General features: G+C 45.2%; 1 protein-coding gene across 1 annotated transcript in view; it reads right to left on the bottom strand.

The window, feature by feature from the left end:
- LOC129707083 (bMERB domain-containing protein 1-like) overlaps positions 1-12,685 on the bottom strand; it is a 58,545-nt gene that overhangs the window by 29,231 nt on the left and 16,629 nt on the right. The window contains exon 2 of the mRNA XM_055651861.1: positions 4,119-4,248. Within this exon, the coding sequence (XP_055507836.1) occupies positions 4,119-4,248 (130 nt within the window). The remainder of the gene's footprint in view (positions 1-4,118; positions 4,249-12,685) is intronic.

Below are 12,685 nucleotides of genomic sequence, written 5' to 3'. Positions count from 1 at the left end.
CCCGGGTTCCATCCCGACTCCGGGCGCTGTATGTACGTAGTTTGTACCTTCTCCCCGTGACCGCGTGGGTTTTCTCTGGGATATTTGGTATCCTCCACACAACAATACTGGCTCTCAATATCAGTAAAACCAATGAGCTGATTGTGGACTTTGGAAGTGGAAGGATGAGGACCCACAATCCTGTTTATGTCAATGGGACGATGGTGGAGAGAGTCAAAAACTTCAAATTCCTGGGCGTGCATGTTTCCGAAGATCTTTCCTGGACCCAGCACACTGATGCAATTATAAATAAAGCACATCAACGCCTCTACTTCCTGAGAAGATTACGGAGATTCGGTATGTCAGTGAAGATTCTCTTGAACTCCTACAGGTGTACAGTAGAGAGCACATTGACAGGTTGCATCATGACCTGGTTCGGCAACTTGGGAGCAGAAAAGACTGCAAAAAGTTGTGACCACTGCCCAGTCCATCACCGGCTCTGACCTCCCCACTAGGCGACAGATAGCACAATGGGCTAAGAGTTCGGCTGGCAACCGGAAGGTAGCCGGTTCAAATCCCGCTTGGAGTGCATACTGTCGTTGTGTCCTTGGGCAAGACACTTCACCCACCTTTGCCTGTAATGGAATGGCGGCAGGCGCGGGCACACCGCGACGCCCTGTGTCTCCCTTTCAAGGGAGATGCTAAAAATGCATTTCGTTGTCTCTGTACTGTACACTGACAATGACAATAAATTGAATCATTTCATTTCATTTCATCAAAGGAATTTATCGGAGTCGTTGCCTCCAAAAGGCAGCCAGCATCATCAGAGACCCACACCATCCTGGCCACACATTCATTTCACTCCTGCCATCAGGAGGAATGTACAGGAGCCTGAAAACTGTAACATCCAGGTTCAGGAACAGCTTCTTCCCCACAGCCATCAAGCTATTAAACACTACAACCTCAAATAATCTCTGAACTTCTATAGACTATTATTATTATTATTATTATACTTATTATTATTATTATTATTATTATTATTATTATTATTATTATTGCACGACTATTATTTGTTTGTTGAGTATGTGTGTATGTGTATATATATGTGTGTGTACTTGCGAGTGTGTGTGTATATATACTCACTGAACATTTTTTTCTTTCTCGTTTATCATATTGTTCACAGTGTACTATGTTTACATATTCCGTTGTGCTGTAGCAAGTAAAAATTTCATTATTCTATCTGGGACACATGACAATAAAACACTCTTGACTGGATATCCATGCTAGTATCTGCCCTTTGATTCCAAGGGCTCTCATCTTCTCAGCCACTCGTCTGACACTTTATCAAAGTCTTTCTGAAAATCCAGATAAACAACATCTACTGCCTCTCCTTTGTCTGCCCTGCTATTTACTTCTTCAAAGAATTCCAGCAAATTTGTCTGGCAAGACCACCCCTTCTCAAAGCCATGCTGATTTCAACCTATTTTATAGTGAAGTTCTAAACACTCCGTAACCTCATCCTTTATAATGGAATTTAAAATCTTACCTACCACCAAAATCAGACTAACCGGCCTATAGTTCCCACTATTCTGCCTTGCTCCCTTCTTGTGCAGTGGGGTAATATTGGCAATTATGTATGTACATACAATTGGTGTATTAAATCAGTGCTCGAACTGCATCATTGGACCACCATTCATTCTTCTGTATAAAATCCTTGTCTAGTGTATATGTTTGCTACTGCATGCATGGGAAATGTTTGATTATAAGTCAAGCTCTTAAATCTGCCTCACCTTAAAAATAAAAAATGAACAAGTAATCTTAAAGGCCTTCTTGTAAAAATCGATTCCGATTTTTTAACCAATAAAACCATGTGCCAACAATAAATGTCAACCATGCAGGATTTCTTTTTGCTTTCATAAGTTACGCATGGTTCACAAAATTTGAAAATAGTCTGCAGAGCAATTTATTTTGTCAGTGGGATGCATTGAGACAATGCGGAAAAATTACACAGGTGGAATTGAGGTGAAAAAGCAAAGACATGAAAAAAAAATGTTTTTAATCATTTGTTGGATGTACAAAGTTGAATACATTTTGGAGTGATATATTTGATATATTGACAAAGATTTTCAAGTCAAGAATAGAACCCAAAACGGAATGGATTATATTTGGAATAATAGGAGAAGATACCAATTTAAATAAAGATCAAAATGTTTTTTTTAATTATGGGTTAATAATTAGAAAGAAAATGATACTTAAATTTTGGAAAATCTACAACCACACCAAACTGTTAAAATGTGGATTAGGAATATGATGGACATAGCACGCCTTGAAGAAATGAGACTCCGACTAATAGATAAATATGACCAATTCTTAAAGAGTCCTGTCTGAAGAAGAATCCTGGCTTCAGTCGACTTTTTGGAATCATGTGATGCAGCGGTGCCGTAAGGATTGCTGATTTCAGTTCATGACGCGGATAGAGCTACATCTCCGAATACAGATTTGAAAAATTCTCTTTTAAGGGGCCTTCTCTTCTATTTCTACTTTCCTCTTTCTCTCTTCCTTTTTTTATTTTTTATATACACACTTCACGTTTTTCTACTCTCTACCATCTATTTCTCCACTTTTTCCCCTTTCTATTGCTTTCTTTTCTTGTTCTGCTTACTTCTTTCTTATAACATAAAACTAGAGGTTGTACATAGAATGGATTACGGTATTACATAGTTGGCACCTAAAATTAGGTGCCACTGTACTGTTTTGTGATGTATTAACTTCTAATAAAATAAACAAAAAAAAAAAAACAAAAAAAAAAATGTTTTTAAGTTTTTCACTCCGAGGGATTCTGCTTCTGAGGCTGTGTTGCCTAATACAAATATTGCACATAGCTTCCAGTATTCAAGCAAAGAGCTATTAATCCAAACACACAGATACGGATGAGCCCGACAATTGAGGGCAATCGCTTTTAGTGGTGAACCTATTTCCTGTTAGACTGCAAAGTAACATAGAAACATAGAAAATAGGTGCAGGAGTAGGCCATTCCATCCTTAGAGCCAGCACCACCATTCAATGTGATCATGACTGATCATCCAAAATCAGTACTCCGTTCCTGCTTTTTCCCCATATCCCTTGATTCCGTTAGCCCTGAGAGCTAAATCAAACTCTAACTCTCTCTTGAAAACTTGCTCCAACTCGCACACTATGAATGGAACAGCAGCATGAATGGCAACTTCCACCATCCCCTTAAAATAATCAGAATTATGTCACAGTAGTGGAGTTCCTGCCTTGCAGCATCAGAGACCCAGGTTCGATCCTGACTACGGGTGCAGTCTGTACGGAGTTTGTACATTCTCCCTGTGACCACCGTGGGTTTTCTCCTGGATCTCTGGTTTCCCCCCACACTTCAGAGACGTGCAAATTTGTAGGTTAATTGGCTTGGTATGAATGTAAATTGTCCCTAGTGTGTAGGATAGTGTTAATGTGCGGGGATCGCTGGTCGGTGTGGAGCCGGTGGGCGGAAGTGGCCTGTTTCCGCGCTGTATCTCTAAACTAAACTAAACTAATGCCTGAAATGCCGTCTGTTCATCTCCTCTTCAGATGCTCCCTCATCTGCTCAGTTCCTCCATCACTTTACTGTTTTTGCTTAAGGTTTCAGCATCTGTAGTTTCTTGTGTCTCCAGAATTAAAGCCCGCCTTTGTCAATGCTTCACAAATGGCAGGGGTCCTGTATGTATACTCCTCTAAACCAGGATAATGGGATTTCAAATCATGGAAGAGTTTCAACACACAGCGTGTGGAATCACAGAGGGATGAAGAAATGGAACGGTGCACAGATCTTCATTTTGTTGTCAGCTGTACTATTAGATGGCAAAATAAACTTGACGTGAGTACATCTTGTTGACCAATGTTTTTTAATAACTGAAATTAAGCAATTTTTCCCAATAAAATAAAAACGCGATAATTGCCCTTGAACAGAACCAAAAATTAAAAAATATATCAATAAGATGGTCCAACATAATAATATTTACTTTTCCATTTTGATAATTTTCCATTGTCAAGAACAAACAGTTGCAGTTCTAACATCCATAAAAATAATTCATTAAACAGAGTTTGATGGTCAAGCAGACAGCCATTTGGGTACCTACATAAATCTGAGCTCCGATTCCCTCCGGACCAGCACCTCCCGAAGCCGCTGAATCCGTGCCATTTCCATTTCAATTTCATCCGGAGTTGCAGTCAGATCAGCCATGGAGATGATGTCAAGCTGGTCAGCAACTGTGGAGAGAAACCAAAGCCTCGATAAACAAAGTGTGAAAATGACAGGTTTCAGCCTCACTCATGAATCCAAACAATCTCTGCTGTGGTTTTATTGAGTGACACTAAACCAAATGTCCCCAATTTGCATAGAATTCGTTTCTAACAGCACATTCTATTTTAATTAATCAGTGCCATTCTTTTGTGAAATACAAATCATTAGTTGAATGAGATAATCATGTACTTGCTCCATTAGACTCTACATTTTTAATTAATTATAACAGCTATATTTCCAGGTTCAGGAACCACAGTTAATGTACTCACCCAGTCCATGATACTGCCACAATCTTCTACTGAGAACAGAAGCATTGGACTGTACTGCTGCCAACCAGGGACTAAGATGAGAAGATGCTTCTTCATTCAGTGCTTTAGAATTTTCTATACGTGTGAGCTGTAGAAGTTTAGTCAATATCCAGGTGAAGTGAAGAGAAGGATGTGAGGAAAATAGCCTGGGCAAGATCATGTGTGTGTGTGTGTGTGTGTGTGTGTGTGTGTGTGTGTGTGTGTGTGTGTGTGTGTGTGTGTGTGTGTGTGTGTGTGTGTGTGTGTGTGTGTGTGTGTGTGTGTGTGTGTGTGTGCAAGTGTGTGTGTGTGCGTGTGTGTGTGTGTGTGTGTGTGTGTGTGCGCAAGTGTGTGTGTGTGTGTGTGTGTGTGAGTGTGTGTGCAAGTGTGTGTCTGTGTCCATGTGTGTGTGTGGGAGTGTGTGCGTGCGTGCGCGCGCGCGTGTGTGTGTGTGTGTGTGTGTGCGTGTGTGCGTGCGTGTGTGTGTGTGTGTGTGTGTGTGTGTGTGTGTGTGCGTGTGCGTGTGTGTGTGTGTGTGTGTGTGTGTGTGTGTGTGTGTGTAGCTGGGGTGCATCTGTGTTGCTTATGTACAGATCCACACGTGCATTGTGTTCGATGTTTGTGCAGTGTCGCCTGGTCCACGATCAATCCCGGTTGCTAAACACTTCAATTCTCCTTCCCATTCCCACACAGATCTTTCTGTCCTTGGCCTCCTCCATTGTCAGAGTGAGACTAAATGTAAATTGGAGGAACAGCATCTCATATTTTGCTTGGGCAGCAAACAGGTATTAAGTGGGATTAGTATTGATTTATCTAACTTCAGGTAGCCACGCCATTCCCTCTCTCTCCATCCCTCCCCCACTCAAGCCACACCAGCTTCTGGTTTTCACTCAACAGACAGCTAACAATGGGCTGTTTCCTTTATCATTGTTACTTTTGTGCATATCTTTCATTCATTGTTTTTTATCTCTCTACATCATCGTCTCTAAATCTCGTTTCCATAATCCCTAACCAGTCTGAAGAAGGGTCTCGACCCGAAACGGCACCCATTCCTTCTCCCCAGAGATGCTGCCTGTCCCGCTGAGATACTCCAGCTTTTTGTGTCTATCTATTGTACGATCAATCAAACAGCTTGCCACTGGACTAAGACTTTGTTCTGTCAAGTCCATGTGGTGTAACTGTGTTAAGAGTCCATGTACAAACATCCCTCATCCCTCAGAATTGGAACGGATGCAGATTATTCACAATCCCAACAATTTGTCCCAGAGTAAGAAGCCACTCTGCATGTATAGAAAGAAGATAGTCCATGAGCTTTACTAAGTAATTACTAAGTATTTCTTCTTAAGTGCATCTAAGGTCCAATACAGAATATTATTTTAGTGTTTACATAGACACTTTCTGGATACTGCAGGGAGGAGTGGCAGGTGATTTCTGACCGCTCCAGTTCTTATCTTAACCAAATATTTAGGAAAAGCAGCAAAGCACCCTGATTGTCTATGAAGCCAATGTTTACATCAACAGGTTACACAAAAAAGCTGGAGAAACTCAGCAGGTGCAGCAGCATCTATGGAGCGAAGGAAATAGGCAACGTTTCGGGCCGAAACCCTTCTTCAGACTGATCGGGGGCGGGGGTGGGTGGGGACAAGAAAGGGAAAAGGAGGAGGAGCCCGAAGGCTGGGGGATGGGAGGAGACAGCAGGGGGGCTGAGGAAGGGGAGGAGACAGCAAGGACTAACAAAATTGGGAGAATTCGATGTTCATGCCCCCAGGGTGCAGACTCCCCAAACGGAATATGAGGTGCTGTTCCTCCAATTTCCGGTGCTGCTCGCTGTGGCCATGGAGGAGACCCAGGACAGAGAGGTCGGAGACGGAGTGGGAGGGGGAGTTGAAGTGCTGAGCCACCGGGAGGTCAGCTTGGTTATTGCGGACCGAGCGGAGGTGTTCGGCGAAACGATCGCCCAACCTCCGCTTGGTCTCACCGATATAGATCTGCTGACATCTAGAGCAGCGGACGCAATAGATGAGGTCGGAAGAGATGCAGGTAAACCTCTGTCGCACCTGGAACGATTGCTTGGGTCCTTGAACGGAGTCGAGGGGGGAGGTAAAGGGACAAGTGTTGCATCTCTTGCGGTTGCAAGGGAAAGTGCCCGGGGAGGGGGTGGACCGAGAGGGGAGGGAAGAATTGACAAGGGAGTTATGGAGGGAGCGGTCTTTGCGGAAGGCAGATATGGGGGGAGATGGGAAGATGTGGCGAGTGGTGGGGTCACGTTGGAGGTGGCGAAACTGACGGAGGATTACTTTTTGTATGTGACGGCTGGTGGGGTGAAAGGTGAGGACTAGGGGGACTCGGCCCTTGTTGCGAGTGCGGGGATGGGGAGAGAGAGCAGTGTTGCGGGGTATGGAAGAGACCCTGGTGCGAGCCTCATTTATGGTGGAGGAGGGGAACCCCCGTTCCCTGAATAGTGAGGACATTTCAGATGTCCTGGTGTGGAACGCCTCATCCGTGGAGCAGATGCGGCGTAGACGGAGGAATTGGGAGTAGGGGATGGAGTCCTTACAGGAAGCAGGGTGGGAAGAAGTGTAGTCCAGATAGCCATGGGAGTCAGTGGGTTTATAGTGGATGTCGGTCAGAAGTCTATCACCTGCAATGGAGATAGTGAGGTCAAGGAATGGTAGGGAAGTGTCGGAAATGGTCCAGGTGTATTTGAGTGCCGGATGGAAGTTAGTGGTGAAGTGGATGAAGTCAGTCAGTTGTGTGCGGGTGCAGGAGGTGGCACCAAAGCAGTCGTCGATGTAGCGGAGGTAGAGGTCGGGGATGGGGCCCTGGTATGTATTGAACAAGGATTGCTCGACGTAACCTACAAATAGGCAGGCATAGCTGGGGCCCATGCGTGTGCCCATAGCTACGCCTTGTATTTGGAGGAAATGGGAGGAGTCGAACGTGAAGTTATTGAGGGTAAGGACCAGCTCCGCGAGGCGGAGGAGAGTGTCAGTGGCTGGGTATAGGTTGCTTCTCTGGTCGAGGAAGAACTGGAGGGCTATGAGGCCATCGTGGTGGGGGATGGAGGTGTAGAGTGATTGGACGTCCATGGTGAAGATGAGGGGGTGAGGGCCTAGAGAATTGAATGCGCGGAGACGACGGAGAGTGTCTGAGGTGTCTTGAACATAGGTAGGGAGGGATTTAACCAAGGGTGATAGGATGGAGTCAAGGTATTTGGAAATGAGTTCGGTGGGGCACGAACAGGCGGAGACAATGGGTCTTCCGGGACAGTCAGGTTTGTGGATTTTAGGGAGAAGGTAAAATCGGGCTGTGCGGGGCTGGGGAACGATGAGGTTGGAGGCTCGGTCGGGTAGGGCATTGGAGTGGATGAAGTTGGTGATGGTGCTGGAAATGGTGGCCTGGTGCTCGTCAGTGGGGTCATGGTCCAGGGGTAAGTAGGAGGAGGTGTCCGATAGTTGGCGCGTGGCCTCAGCTTTGTAGAGATCGGCACGCCAGACTACCATGGCACCTCCCTTGTCAGCGGGTTTGATAACCAAATCTGGGTTGTTGCGGAGTGAGTCGATGGCAGAACGTTCATGTGGTGAGAGATTGGAGTGAGACAGGGGAGTGGAGAAGTTGAGGCGGTTGATGTCGCGACGGCAGTTATTGATAAAAAGTTCTAAAGCCGGAAATTGGCCACGAGGGGGGTTCCACGAGGAGGGGGTGCGTTGGAGACGGGAAAAGGGGTCATCAGTGATGGGCGAGGACTCCTTCCCATGGAAGTACGCTGTGAGGCGGAGGCGACGGTAGAAGCGCTCCAAGTCGTGGTGGGCGCGGAATTCATTGAGGTGGGGACGGAGGGGGACAAAGGTAAGACCTCTGTTGAGGACAGACCGTTCGGTGTTGGAGAGGGGGAGGTCGGGGGGGGGGGGTGGTGAACACCGGAGAGGGAGGGGGGTTGGGGCCGGAGGAAGGCAGGTGGGCGGACTGGGGACGAGGCGATGTGTGGTGGGGGGGTGGTGGGTGGTCAGGGGGGTGGGGGGGGGTGAGAGGGCTGTGGTGTGGGTGGGGAAGAGCAGGGGCCACACAGTTAGAGGGGGTGGGGGGAGGAGACTCAGTCGAACTGCCACTGAGGTAGACCAGGCTGGGTCGACTGGCACTAGGACCCAGTGGAGTCAAACCCAGGAGAGTGGGAGTAAGCAGCGTGAAGGTTACATCAACATGCTAGGTGTGTTGAATGCAAGAACTTTGCAATATGGAACCAAGAGCTCTGACAGCCAAAATCATTGTATAAAGAAGCAAAATTAAATAATGTTCCTTGGCATTCATAGGGTTTAGTCAGGCAAACTAATTTCTGTAATATTGTGAAGGTGACTATCCTGGGAGCATCTCATCTGCCTCAGAATCACAATTCATGCTCAATTGATTCACAAAAAAAATTTAATTTTTCAATCATGGGCCTGTGAACATTGCAGTGTTGACCTCAGCGTTTGATATGGAGTCCGATTGTAGATTGAAGTTTAATTAAGAGGTTATTCTTCCAATCACCAAAATTCCCCCGAGACTGAGGAGAGGAGATTAGAATCTCACTTCAGCTTCTCTGCACTGGGAGCCCAATTCCCCACGCTGATCACTGTGCTGCATTTGTCCAATCTCCAGCAGCATCAAAACCAGCAGCAGCGGACAAATTAATAGCATCTCTCACTGATCTCACTGCAGGATATTTCCAGGCAGTTTCCTCTCAGGTGCTGAGTTTAAACTTTTAGTTTAGTTTAGTTTAGTTTATTATTGGCAGTTGTACCGAGGTACAATGAACAAATTTTGTTTGCATGCTATCCAGTCAAAGAAAAGACTGTATATGATTACAATCAAGATGCCTGGATAAAGGATAAAGGGTACAACATTTAGTGTAGCAATGTTACAAAATTTGAGATTTTAAAATTCAAGTCTGCAATTTATCCCATCAGATAAAGCATAACAACAAGTTTAATTTGACACCACTTTCATATCTCAAGCATTAAAAAAGTTATGGCCATTTTCATACTCGGAAATTAGCATCTTGTTCCCTATTGATTTTCAATGGACATTACAAAAAAGCTGTGATCTTGGATAGTCAAAAGCCAATTTCTTAAGGAAAGATTAACATTTTTAAATAGCCTAAGTGTCCAAAGATTATTCACAAATAATTCACAATATAACATGATTTTTATATCTAATTTACATTAATTTATAGGCCAAATGGAAGGCATTTAGTGTTCAATTGCTGTAAATAAATGCCCATTTAAATCGGCTTTCTAGTGTGTTCATGTGAACGCGCTGGTTTAGAACGTTCGCATCGCGCTGGATTAGTGCCCTCAAATGCCGAGAAAAATACTGCGGGATATAAAAAGCCCAAAATGAACTACTCGCTATAGGTAACTTGATAAACAGGGTTATATATATGCCCCATTTAATGTAAAAATAAGGTACATACCTTTAATTGTTTGCTTTATAAAACCCTGGGGCTGCGAGAGGTTGCGGAATGAGAAAGTAATTTTAAAACTATTATAACTATATTACCGAGGCCTATAAAACTAATAATACCTTTTGCGACCGGGTCTTGCAGCGATTTTTCGTTAATGATTTACTAGGCTGAACATCTGCGATTAGAACAGCCTAGTAAAAATCGCGTTTTAAACCCGCCCCCTCCAAACAGCGCCAAAATCGCGGACATGGCTGTGGGCAGATTCCCAATGACGATTCAGGTAGGTTTTGTAACATACCTATTTAGTGCAAGATAAAGCACGATAAAAGATTGTTCAAAGGTCTCCAATGAGATAGACGGGTCAGAATGGCACGCAAGCTGATGAGAGGACCGTTCAGTTGACTGATAACGGCTGGGAAGAAACCGCCCTTGAAACTGGACGTATGCGTTCTCATACTTCTGTACCTCTTGCCTGATGGGAGAGGGGAGGGGGGGGGTAGCGAATGACCGGGGTGAGACTGGTTCTTGATTATGCTCTTGGCCTTTCCGAGGCAGCATGAAGTGTAGATGAAGTCAATGGAAGGGAGGTTAATTTGCGTGATGGTCTGGGCATCATCCACAACTCTTGTGGTTTTGAATGGAGCTGTTCCCAAACAATTCTCTGATGCTTCCCAATAAAATGCTTTCTACAACGTATGCTTTCTACAACGCTTCTGGCTGCAGCGTGAACTTTAAATCTTCGACCGCCGGCCTGTGGCCTACACCAACCCGAAGCCGTGGTCTCCGCTGGTGAGGCACCGATTCAGGACTTACCTGGACTTTTACCTTGTCTACTCATCTGGACGCCTGCAGCGGTGGCTGCGGAGGGTTGAGGTCCTGACCACGAGGGAAAATGGAGGAGGACTGGCCACATTTTGTGACTTCCACCACAGTGAGGAATGCTGTGGTGGATGTTTGCGAGGGCTGGTGGGGACATATCGAACTTCCTAAGCCTTCCAAGGAAGTAGAGGCATTGGTGTTTGGCTTTCTTGGCCACAATTTCGACATGGCTGGTGCAGAACAAGTTTCTGGTGATGTTTCTTCCGGGGGACCTGGAACTTTCAACTATCTCTATTTTGGCGCCATTGGTGTTTGTGAACTGACTTCAGGAAGAGATGCAATCACAATCTCCTTTGCCTTGCTGACACTGAGGGTGGGGGTGTTGGCTTGGCATCAGATTATGAGGTTCTTAATCTCATTACTGTACTCCATCTCATCATTATTTATATGCGGCTCACTGCGAATGGTGATGTTGTCTGCGAATTTGTAAATTGAGTTGCATTGCTATATTGCTGCCCTATCATTAGTGTATGAGGAGTATAGTAGGGGACTGAGAATGCAACCTTGTGGGGCACCAGTGTTGAGGAGCATAGAGGATGATGTATCCCAGATCCTCACTGATTGTGATCTTTTGGGCAGGAAGTCGAGGTTCTAGTTGCAGAGGGGGGTGCTGATACCAAGTTCCACAAGTTTGGAGATGAGCCTGGTTGAGGTAAAGGGATTGAAAGCAGAGCTGTAGCCTTTGCAAACATTCATTTCACCAATGATGGCATTTGTAAAACTCCTCGAAACCCATTATTATTCATGGAATTTCAGAACTTAGTGTTGGAATGGTCAACATAAGATGAATGGATCTGTTAACCCCTGCCTTTATGCTGCGAGATTCAAGTCTACACCAGCACACATGCTGGATTGAGTCTTTAATAAATTAGTGAGGGAGAGCTGCTTTGGTTGACTGTACCCTATTTGGGTTAGATTTCAAAGAGGGGTTTTGGTCTGGAAATAGTTAGGAAGGGGATATTAATTTAGTGGGCGTTTTCAGCGGTTTACAGGGACATGGGCCAAATGCAGCCCAATGGGACAAGCTTAGGTACCAACCTGGTTGGCATGGACAAGTAAGACTGACGCTGTGATCAACGGCTCCATGCCTCTATTCTAGTTCAGCTCCAGTTGCTATGGAATTTTATAACACATGTAAACTAAGAAGAACAACCACAACAGATTAAACTTTCAGACACTGTACTTTTGTTTGCGGGGTTACTGAGACTGAAGATGCAATCAAGGATGGAGATGGATATGATGAATTACGGAGTGTAGGCAGGGGGCCGGCTCAAGTTTCTAATGGTCAGTCTGGGTTGGGGTAGAATGTAAGGGTCAGCGTAGAGGTTGAGAACCTGACTTTTGGTCAAGCTAGAATACGGATTGGGAGGGATGGTGGTGGTGGTGATCTCAGCAGAACAAGCTCCCAGCATCAGTCTTCACACACAGATTCAATTTTAATTGTCATTGTCAGTGTACAGTACAGAGACAACGAAATGCATTTAGCATCTCCCTTGAAGAACGACATAGCAAACGATTTGAATAAAAAAAATAATAAGTGTCCGGGGGGGGTGATTGGCAGTCACCGAGGTACGTTGTTGAGTAGAGTGACAGCCGCTGGAAAGAAGCTGTTCCTCGACCTGCTGGTTCGGCAACGGAGAGACCTGTAGCGCCTCCCGGATGGTAGGAGGGTAAACAGTCCATGGTTGGGGTGAGAGCAGTCCTTGGCGATGCTGAGCGCCCTCCGCAGACAGCGCTTGCTTTGGACAGACTCAATGGAGGGGAGCGTGGAGCCGGTGATGCGTTGGGCAATTT

The sequence above is a fragment of the Leucoraja erinacea genome, chromosome 20 (assembly GCF_028641065.1).
Source record: "Leucoraja erinacea ecotype New England chromosome 20, Leri_hhj_1, whole genome shotgun sequence".
Lineage (NCBI taxonomy): Eukaryota > Metazoa > Chordata > Chondrichthyes > Rajiformes > Rajidae > Leucoraja > Leucoraja erinaceus.
Note: the sequence above shows the minus strand (reverse complement) of the source record. Positions and strands in the feature narration are given on the sequence as shown.